This window comes from Drosophila bipectinata, chromosome XR (genome assembly GCF_030179905.1).
Source record: "Drosophila bipectinata strain 14024-0381.07 chromosome XR, DbipHiC1v2, whole genome shotgun sequence".
NCBI classification, from domain to species: domain Eukaryota; kingdom Metazoa; phylum Arthropoda; class Insecta; order Diptera; family Drosophilidae; genus Drosophila; species Drosophila bipectinata.
In genome coordinates, this window is record NC_091735.1 from 21,515,622 (window position 1) to 21,527,162 (window position 11,541).

Consider the following 11,541-nt stretch of genomic DNA (forward strand, 5'->3'; position numbering starts at 1 on the left):
TTGTAATTTTTATTATATTAAGAGCTTTTAATGTAAATTAGTATTAAATACTTGAAGTTAAGTCAAATTTCCGTTAAAAGTATTTCAAACCAGCGGTACAGCTCGATCCTCGATAACAGAGGGTCGATAGAGGTCTGCGCTATCGAACTACCATCTCTAAAGACGACGCTGGGCTGTTAATCGTTTTGTGTCCAACAGTCGATCCGCAATATTTTAATCAAAAGGAAAATAGAAAAAGCCCCAACGATGGAGGACGCTCCAAACTTTCAGTTCGTGCTGCCTCTGAACTCCTCCGATCTGATCAACTCATGCTCGGATCAGTACTTTGTAAAGGAAGTGTTTCCCAGTTCCGAAATACCCGGCAAACTACTAGGTGAGTTTCCGTTGGCGCGTCGTTGTATTTGAATGCTCCCAAGTATTTATTTACATTAATTTTGGCTTTAAATTCCACAGAATGCAAACGAAAAGCACACCAACAAGATCCATTCTACATCTTCGAACATTTCGACACATACTACTCCGTTCTGGAGTCCCCCGGGGTCGATAGTGCCTCTGTGCGCAATCTTATGCGCTCCTTCGACCTGATCTACATCACGGTCGATAAGCTGGGCCAGGACCTACAGCCACTGCTCACCAGCAGTGAGCCCATGTCCAATCAGGTGCGCAGCAGCTACCTCAACCTGACAAAGATGGTGCTCTTCCTCCAGGTGAGCACGGTGAAGAAGCTCGACCAGATCGTCCAGCAAACGCTGCGCGATCAGCAAATCAACGTCCAGAAGAAGCGGGCCAAGCAGCAGGAGGTCATGGAACAGTTCCCCGACTGGGACCACAAGCGGGGCAAGTTCCTCATCCAGCTTTTCAATATTCTGCAATGCCCGCTGGAGAAATTGTGGAGTCCGCCCGTCGCCGAGGAGGATTTTGTATCGTAAGTTGCATGAGTGCCTTCAGTAGAGAGTCTACTGTACTCAGCGGATTTCAATTCTTGCAGGATGTTCTGCGACATTTGCTATCGAACTCTGGAGCTGCACCAACTGCGCTCGGACAACCGACACATCTTCGACACGGTCTTCCAGATCCTGGGCACTTGTATTAAACGATTCAATCAGGCCATGACTTTCCCAGTCCGTATCCTGCAGGTTCTGCGCGGCACAGAGCACTCGGCATCTTCGATTGCCAACGGAATCTTGCTTCTGCACGAGGAGTATGGAATCTCGTCGGTATTTTCCATCCTCCTAAAGAGCATTGTGGAAGTCCTCAACCAAGACACCTCTGACTCGGCGGTGTCGAAGAACTTTTCGAATTTTCTCACTGAATTCGCCAACATTGCGCCCAAACTGATCATTCCCCACTTGGCGAAGCTGGCCGAGGAGCTGCTCGACTGCCAGTCGCATTCCATTCGCAACTGCGTGCTCCAGATAATCGGCGACACGGTGGTGTGCGAGTTAACCTCGGAGGAGCTCACCGATGAGTTGCGCGAAGTGCGCAACGAATTCCTTGATCATCTCCTCGACCACATACTGGACATATCCGCCCATGTGCGCTCCAAAGTGCTCACAATTTGGCACCATCTCAAGACCCAGCATGCCATTCCGCTCAGCTATCTGACCAAAGTCCTGGAGGAGACGGTGGGTCGGCTGGAGGACAAGAGCTCACTTGTGCGTCGCGCCGCCATGCAGCTTATCAAGTCCGCCCTGGAGAGCAATCCCTATTCGCCGAAACTCTCGCTGGACGATCTGCGCGTCAAGCACGAAAAGGAGGTGGTGGCCATGGAGAAGCTGAACGAGCGGCTGGAGGAGGAGCGCAAGCAAGAAGAGAAGCTCAACGAGGAATGGGGCACCCTGGCCGTGGAATTGCTGCCCTTCATCGAAGAGAATCTCAAAGAGTGTAAGTTGGACTTTGATTCTAGTAGGAGTTCTGGATCTAAATCGGAATCTCCTTTAGTTCCAGAAATGCAGTTCGACAAGGAGGAGAGTGACGAGAGTCTCATCCAGAGAATCATTCCTTTGATGCGGGAGAAGGACTACAAGGCTGTTATAGTGCTGGTCCGTAAAGTGGACTTTCTGGCTGGTAATCAGGCCATGAGGTAAGTTATTCAAAGCCACTGTTAGTGTCTCTTAGTGGATCATCTAATCGCTTTCTTCCAGTTCCCTGCTGAAGCACGAGGAGCACTGTGTTTATGTAATGGCTTTGATGAAAACCTATCACCTTCTGGCCGCCGGATTCAAGCAGAGTGTAGGTGTACCGACCTCTAGAATTCAGAAATGTATATAACCATTGAATGCTTTCCCTTTCAGAGCGAGGAGATGCTGCACCAGATCAAGACGGTACAGTTCCTCAAGGACAGCATCGAATTTGCCCAAATGGTCACCGCCGCCTTCCCCAAGCTGCACGAGATGCTCATGTCGAAGACGAACAGCGATGTGTTCGAGGCCGTGGATCTCTTCACCACCGGCTACATGTTCGGCATTCACGGCACCTTGTCCGGCATGCAGCAGATGCTGCAGCTGGTCTGGTCCTCCGACAAGGAGAAGCGGGACGCCGTCTGCGCGGCCTACAAGCGCATCCTCTTCACCACGGATCAAACTGGGCGCACTCATGCCATACTGGTGGTGCAGAACCTGTCCAAGTTCCTCTCGGACATCGAGTACGGCCACTTCAAGGCCCTCGAGTCGCTCATGGCCGAGTGGGTGAACGGCGAGGACATCGATGCCGCTGTGATCAAGGTCCTGTTCGAGAGGTTCACCCTCAAGCTGGAGGGTACGACGCCCAACGATGCGCGGCTGGCGCTGCAGCTCCTGATCATGGCCTCCAAGTCGAAGGCCAGCATTTCCGCTGCCAACATAGCCCTGATCGAGTCCATCGCCATCGGGGAGCGGGGCCGACGAGATCCGCGCCTCTTCTCCGGCTGCCTCCAGTTCCTGCTGAACTCCATTGATGCCAACAACAACGCCAAGTACTACAAGCGCCTCAACAGGGACGCCGAGTTCGTGCAGAGCATCACCCGGCTCTTCCTCGACTTCTTCTTCCACGAGAAGCTGTCCAACTTTGATGATGTGGCGACGAGCCTGTTCGAGTACCTGTATCGGATGTGCCAGGCTCCGGACTTGATTGCCCAGCGGCTGGTGGCGGAGCTGTTGCGGCGCTTCAACGACAACTGGCTGGTGGAGGAGTCAGCTGCCGGGGCGGACAAGGAGAACGACCTGGGCCTGGGCTCGCAGCTCTCGCAGATCCCCTACTCTCAGCCAGCATCGGTGGCCCTAACCCAGACGTTCGGCGCGACCCAGAGTCAGGGCAGTTGTATGCCCGTGTTCCTGTTGTCGCGCTTCATATTCTGCATCGGCTACATGACCGTCAAGGAGATGATCTTCCTGGACATGGACGTGTACAACAACATGAAGTACCGCGAGAAGATCACTGCCCTGGAGGAGCGCGACAAGCGCAACCAGATGGCGAGCAGCGCCCAGACCCCGGCCCGACGAACCCTCAACATGTCGGCGATGGAGGTGCGGAAACGGCTGTCGGGGGTGACGGCGGAGCCGCAGCAGGAGCCGGACGAGGACCTGGTGGGCGCCACCGCCGAGGACAACATCGCCGAGGAGATCAACGCCATCTGCGAGGACCTGATGCTGTTCAATCCGAACGCCCTGCTCTCCCACCTCTCGCCCACCATCATCGAGATCTGCAAGCGGCCGGGCGAGTACCGGGACGCGAAGCTGCAGCAGTCGGCGACCTTGGCTCTGGCCCGCCTGATGACCGTGTCGTCGCGGTTCTGCGAGTCGAACATGAGCTTCCTGATGAACATCCTCAACCTGACCAAGAACATTCGCATCAAGTGCAACACGGTGGTGGGACTGTCGGATCTCACGTTCCGCTTCCCGAACATCATCGAACCCTGGACCGGTCACATCTATGCCCAGCTCCACGAATCCGACACTGAGCTCCGGCTGACGGCCATTAAGATGCTGTCGCATCTCATCCTGAACGAGATGATCCGCGTCAAGGGCCAGATCGCCGACGTGGCGCTGTGCCTCGTCGACGAGAACGAGGAGATCCGCGACATCACCAAGCAGTCCTTCAAGGAGATTGCCAACAAGCCCAACATCCTGTACAACGTCCTGCCCGACATCATATCGCGCCTGAGCGACGTGAATCTCGGCCTGGAGGAGGATCGCTACCAGCAGGTCATGTCCTACATCCTGGGCCTCATCCAGAAGGATCGCCAGATCGAGACGCTGGTGGAGAAGCTCTGCCTCCGTTTCCCGGTTACCCGCGTGGAGCGGCAGTGGCGCGACATCGCCTTCTGCCTCAGCCAGCTGACCTACAACGAGCGGGCGGTGAACAAGCTGATCGACAACGTCCAGCACTTCCGGGACAAGGTGCAGGTGGACGAGGTCTATCAGTCCTTCAAGCTGATCATCAGCAACACCAACAAGCAGGGCAAGCCCGAACTAAAAGCCGTCATCACCGAGTTCGAGAAACGGCTGAAGGAGTGCTTAGAAGTGAATCCGGATCCGGCGTCGGGTCAGTCGGGCGACCAGCCTGGTGCATCGGGGGTGGACGCCAACCGATCTCGTGCTCCGGCACCGAAGTCGAAATCCCGTGGCGGTCGCCAGCCAGCCGCCGGCAAGAAGGCTCCGGCCAAAGGACGTGGTCGACGCGGTCGCAAGGACTCTACCTCCGATGAGACCAGCGATAGCGACAGTGACTAGTCACTGTAACTTTCTCAAGTATTCATCAAGTTTTCATCAAGTTCGAACAAAGGAGAAAAATTTCTTAATCTTAGCATATAAATTAAAATTAGTATGAAGATAATTCTATTATTTAATTAAGCTATTTTTATTTTTTTTCATTTAAATCATAATTTGTATGTATGATAATAAATAAATTTTGGGTATTTCGCAAGGGTACTAGTACTAGGGGAGGTCTAAACCTCTCCCTGGGGAGGTTTATCCCTAATATCCTTAACCATTTAGACCATTTCCGGTTTCCATTTAAACTCATGTCAGAGATTAAAGTCGCAGCTCGCAGCTCGCAGCTCGGCTAATGCAAAACGCCTCGCATGAGCTGCATGAGTGATTTGCTGCCCGAATTACGTATGCAGCAAATGACCATCATCCTGCTCCCAGCACGCTGCCATAAAAAATTGCCTTACGAAGGAGTCGGGAGTCAGGAGCCGGGTGCCAGGAGCCAAAGGACGAGACCCGGACCTAGTGTGTGGGTTAAAATATGCGCACAAGCCAGCAATTGCAGCGGCGTGGCCATATAGCTATATAGAAATTGAAGCTTGCATACTAAAATGCATTCCCTAAATACACTTTCCAAAAAGGATAATGATTCCAAAGCAAGGAAGTGTTTTTTTTGCAGTGTAATAACCCATTAAGAGTACTAGGGCATCATCCTAATTATCCTTTAAAGCTATAATATGGTGGAAAGATATTTTCTACAGTGTCCTGCTACCAGGACTCCAACTCCGTCTTGGCCTCTGGCGGCGACATCTCTTTACAGTTTCATGTGAGCCTGTCCGGTTGGAGTTCGTCCTTCTCTCCGTTTGAATTATTCAAACAAATGACGCAACTTTTCCAACAACCGGCGGGGTGTTTCATCATCACTCTGTAACACTCACGGTGGATACTGCATCATGGTGCATCATACATGCCTACATCTCGTCCAGCGTACAGGGTACAGCGTCCAGTTCCAGGTTACCAGGCTCCAGGCTCCGTCTCCAGCGCCTTGTTAGTTCAAGGACGGCAATTTGTGTTGGCTGGGCGACAAATTACAGTAGAGTGGCGACAGTACACTGAGAGATATAGTATATTAATTCAAAATAAATGCTAATTTTAGAAGGAAATACTAAAGAATTAATGTATTTGAAAAAAAACCAATAAGTAATATTTGTATTTAAAAATTTAAATATAAGAATAGTGTCCTAAAACCTCTAACTTCAGTGTGGAGTAAGGTGGGCGAAACAGGAAGGAAAAATAAAAAATGGAGTCGGAATGGCTGACATGCAAAATGACAACCGGAAACTAAGCTTTACATCGCTGTCACAGTGTTGCCAGATTTCTGACATTAAATAAATTAAACTGTAAACATTATTAAGCCTTTAAAAACTTAAATAAACTAAAAAACACACAACAATTTAAAGCAATTCTTGATAAAAATAAAAATATAAATCAAATGTCAGTTTGCAGTCCTTTATGAAGACATAGGAAATAGTGTGTCCTCGGACACTAAAGGACAACGGGATAAAAGAAGCCCCAGGGGGCGTGGTGAAAGAAGTTAGTAAGCAAGGAGGAGGAGAGGAGGAGGAGCAGGACCCGGAACTTATCGCATACAATGCGCATTAGTAGTGTCTACATGCATCTGCATCAAGTTATTTCCATACTGGCCGGAGTCCAGAGTCCCGGAGTCCCGGAGTCCGGACTCTCGAGAACGGCTGTTGCATATTTCAATGAGCTTTGTGGATTTTCTCCGTTTGTCGTCGTCGTCTTCGAGCTTTATTTTGCTCCACTTTGTCTCATCCAGAGGGAGGAGTCTTGCATTCCTAGCGGATTATATAGAGGTTTCCCGTGCAAAATATATATAGACTCTACTAATTAAACACTTAATAAAACCAATTAATAATGATTCTTTGCGGTTTTATGCTGAACCTATTTCTGGATTTGGCCACAATTATGTTCCTGACACTGACAACTTGTTTTGTAGGCCAGTGGGTCCTGAAATATGCATATTTCCATCACCGACTTGCGGCTTTTAATGCAGTTATAATGTGATATGGGGCCTGACCGCAGACTTCTTGCCGTTTCCTTGCAGTAACACATGTCAACTGCATTCTCCGGCATATGCCACTTGCGGCTCCTTTAATTATCCTTTCCCAGGACAATGCCCACTAATTTTCGCCCAGCTTAGGTCTCAATTGAGTTTCTAATTAACTCGGAATTCTAATTGAAATATATTTAAATTAATTTGGTTAAGCCCAAAGCCTTAGGCTTGGCCTTAAAACTTAAATAAAGGTATTATTTTATTGAAATTAAAATTATTTAGCTTCTTCTTTAGCTTTTCTCTTTCATTGCAAAAGAGTACACATTTTGGGGTAAAAAAGGGGGGAAAAGCAAAAACAAAAAGAAAATAGAGCGATCCCTTTATGATCCTCCTTCTTGAAAGAGAAATTTCGCCTTTTTCGCTCCTAGCGTCAGAAAGAGAGCAGCCTTTGGGGTTCTGCTTTGGGGGATCAGCAAGGAGCGTTTCATTTACCTCTTCATGCTCAGTGAGGGCGCATCGGCCCAAGGAGCGAGCCTGTCCAATTGTAAGAAGAAGAACTAGAAATAAAGAAAAGTGAAAGATCCGCCATTACTGCTGGCAAGGATCATTTGTTGCTGGATTAAAATTAATTGTAAGTTGTAACAATATTTATTTATCTATTAGTACTAGTTTTTAATGCTTACAAACGTAAAGGAAAGGAGAGAGCCTATCTGTGACTGGCCGCCATAGCTGAAATAATATTGAATTGTTTTGAAATAATACATATGTTATGTAAGATTTAATTCTTTCCATTCATTATTATTTATTCCTTTTTCTAAAAACCAAACTCAAACAAGTAAATTTAAAAAGAAGAATCATTTAAAACGGGAGCCACTTTAAAGTGCTACCAAATCCCGTTACTTTCCACAGCAACATCTTGTATTTTATTGCTGATTTTTTATTGCTCCTTATTTAAGTGACTTGTGAGTGGAAAGAGAGGAAATTTGGAAGGATTCGATGTTTCAGCTTTAGACAAGCAAGATGAGAGTTTTAAGTTACGGCTTGTCTATGGAAAGTGCAAAAGAGAACTCTCTTTTATCCTTGAAAAAAAAGGAAAAAATGAGAAATTTATGGCTTGCGGATTTAAATTAAGGGTAAGTTTTTTTTTAATTATTTCCAAAAAATAAAAAAAATAAGTAAAAGATTTAAAAAATTTTAAAACGGAAAATGTAATTTAAAGTGAATGTAAAAACCAAATCTAAAGACCTTTTAAAAGCTTAAAAGTGAAAAAATTAATAAAATATTTTGGCTAAATATTAAAATTATACAAAACTTAAACAAAAGAGGTTAAAAACTTAACTAAAACACGTTTTTTTTATGTATATATTTTATTTGTATCCTTCTTATACACATTTTTAAATATATTTTAAGAAAATACCATATATTTTCTTATTGACTTAATTATCTTGTTGATATTTAATTTTCTTCAAAGTAAAATCCTCGTCCCCGATAGCAGATAATTTGAAGTGCTTCCGATTATTGATTTCGTAAACTTCCCTAAGGGCTGATTGCAGATTCTCGAAAGTGCATTTTCATTGGAGGAGCAAGGGAGAGACTTGGTCAGCTCCAGCTGTTTATTTTGTTTTGGGTGCCATTCTGGTACATACATACATATGTCTCCACTTATCCACTGCCCCAACCATCCACTACCCATTCTGCTTTCAAGCCCCTTCGACTTTTAACCACTTTTCCTTATGCACACCGTGCCGGCGGCAAATTGCAAAATGGACACAATTTTTGCTACCAATTTTTTTTCCTTTTTTTTTTTATTTAGTTTTTCTTTTTTTTTTTTGTACGTTTTCTCTTTCTTGTTCATAAATATAACTGCTATTATAAATGCACACATACTCATATGCGTTTACACTTGAAACTATAAATGGGAGAAGATTTTAAAGATCATTTTTTTAAAGGATTTTAATTTATTTTTATAGACTCTTTATTTATAGAGTTATAATAATAAACTAAAATACTAAGTATTGTATGCCATTTGGTCCTTTTAAGAAAACTAAAGCCTACTTTTGTGGGTCATTTGTTTTATTCTACCATTTCCTTGGCTTAAATAATATCTTAAAAGATTTCCTAAACTAAATAAAGTTTACAACTCTTAAAATCATAAAATTGTAAAAATAATAAAAATTTAACATGAAATGATGCATTAATTTGCTCGAATTTGATGGCAGTGTTTATAGTTTAGATATGCTGATATGCAGGAAGGTCGCCCAGGAAGGCGGTAGTCGGTGGGTGGGTGGGTGCGGCTTTGGGCTTGGGGGGGCGTGGCAGCTGAGTGGGGGTGACACGCATGCAAAACTTTGTGTAGGAAGCAAACCAGTTCAAGTGCCTGGAAAAGTAAAGTCGTCTGGTGACTTAAGTTGTTATAAAAATGCAAATTTTTTACAGCTTTTGCCATTTCCTAGAGCAACAACACGACACTGAATGAGCATGTGTGTTTCCCTGTGTGTGTGTGTGTGTGCAAGGATATCGTAGCTTGGGGATCAAGGAGGTAGAATAGATGGAGAGAGGCTTAGTCGGTTAGGGGTGAAGGATATATATATGAAACGATAACTACACGAAATGGTTGTAATGATTTTGTCATGAGTTTTGTTGCGGGGCATAAACTAGGCTGAGTATTCAACTCCGGGACGTGGGCTGTGGATGACCCCGACAGACCGGCAGGGCACACACAAGGATTCGCCCGTCCTCTATCAGGACGAACTTAAAAGGCAGCCCTGGCGAACATTCGTATGCATTCTCCAAGCCAGAAATAGGACAAAGTCTTGAGTGTTTACACAACAAATAAATACAAAAATTAAAAGGAAATAATTTTAAAATTAAATAATACACATAATACTACGTTTGTGGCTTAAAATTGGGTCCCTTAGGGTTCTAAAAGTATTATTCTATAATTTAATAGGACTATAGTCCTTTTCTACAATTTCTTAATGTGTAGAGATGAACTGCTCCTGACATACATATCCTGGCATTTACTTAACTACTCCAAGAACATGGCTGAGATCTTTGGGACAACCTCAGAATTATGGTCACGTCTTCAGTTGGAGCATGGTCCTGGCATTGACCACTTGACAGTCCGAGTGACCAGCCCTCATCTTCCTTCGTGACCAGCTAGCTAGCTAGCTCCTTTATGTCATCGCAATATGAATATCCTGGCCAAGTCACATGGCTAGTTAATGTGTTTTCTTGAGATATTGTGGCTCAGGATGCAGATTTCTTGGCGCCAGTCCTAAATATTAAGGTTTTTGGTTAAAAAAAGTTAGGATTTTCTACAATGTTAGGTTTACTAATTAAGATATTAGCTAAATGTTTTAAATAAAAAGAGGATTAGATAGAAAATGTACTCAAAAATAATTTTCGTAATTTCTAAAATCCTTGCATCTTGGCCTAAGCCTTTAGAGAACCCGAAAAGGATCGACAGACTTTATAGATCCTTTGTAGTTTCCCTTTTTTTAATGATTTAGAATGAAAGTATTCAGAAAACTGGTAAAATGAAACCTTTAGAACATCCTGAAAGTCGTTCAAACACGGATGCATAATGTATGCAGACACACAGGTGGGCGGGGCAGCCAGGGAAAGCTGGCAAGGGTCCTGCATGTGTCCTTGCCAGGCTGATGTACGAGAGAATTATGCGATAAATGTGCATTTTTGTGAGTTATTCAAAGTATGTATGCACATCGGTGTGTATCTTGGTCCTTGGTCCTGTGTTGCTTCTGCCTGCCTGCCTGGCCTGCCCTGCCCTGCCTCCTCTGAGGCATCCGTGAACAGTTCATTTGGGGCCAGGCTTGTGCAATTTATGACAACGTCTAGGATCAGGACATGCAAAATATGAAGGCAATAAAATGCTCCAGCCGAAAACTGTGAAACTTAAATGCTAATAAGGGGGCGAAGATAGCAGAGTGCTTATCCTTCAGTCGTTATCCTTTTTGGCTTGTGAAAAGATGCTGTAGTGCCCATCAAGGATGTCAAGGTGCAAACTGTCTCAAGATGCCATGTTAAATGTTTCAACAATTGAATGCCAAGCCGAGATTTCCCAACGATTCGGATTTTAATTAAAAACCATTTGTGAGGAGTTTCAGTTTTTATAGCTTTTTTTTTGTGTTTTTATAAAGTGTTGAGGGATTTTATGAGCTCTTAAGCTACGTTATGGATAAGCTGATTTCGAAACATAAACATTTATGAGTAATATTTCCCATTTATGGATTTAAGGGAAGGACATTTCAATAAATTTCGAATGGCACATGTGCTTACAATGAGGTAATTAATAGAGATGGACGGAGAATGTCCGGAATGGAAGGACCTGACAGGATTGGCTACTTAATCGCTTGCATCCTGGCTGCCTGGCTGGTGGGGATGGTTGGCATTTAAATTCCAAGGTGCAAACTGCCGTTAGATGCAATGCAAATTAGCCAGAGAATGGTGATTTAGAGACAGATGCTCCAGATGCAGACAGGTTTTGATTTTAATTTTAATTAAAACTTCGAGGAATGCTAAGCCCAGGCCAGCCCAGGCCAGCTCAGCTCAGCTCTAGCAGCTGTGTGGAATCTTTAACAATAATAAGGCATGACGAGTGGTGCATAAATTTATTTTCCAGAATGCATCTCCCAGACTTTGAATGTGTGCGGACGGAGGGGGGAGGGTGGGGGTAGGATATTTGTGTATCTTAAGGATACAAATTTGTGTATCTGTGTAGGGAGTGTATGTGTGGCAGGGTAGGTGGATAGAGAGATA

At 45.0% G+C, this 11,541-nt stretch overlaps 1 protein-coding gene across 1 annotated transcript; it reads left to right on the top strand.

Moving 5' to 3' along the window:
- The first annotated feature begins 154 nt into the window (after nt 1-154).
- On the top strand, nt 155-4,757 carry Cap-D2 (CAP-D2 condensin subunit). Its single transcript, XM_017244101.3, has 6 exons — nt 155-373; nt 454-925; nt 989-1,884; nt 1,942-2,083; nt 2,145-2,232; nt 2,295-4,757. Exons 1-6 carry the CDS (start codon nt 247-249, stop codon nt 4,707-4,709), a joined length of 4,140 nt encoding a protein of 1,379 aa, XP_017099590.2. The 5' UTR covers nt 155-246; the 3' UTR covers nt 4,710-4,757.
- The last annotated feature ends 6,784 nt before the right edge of the window (nt 4,758-11,541 follow it).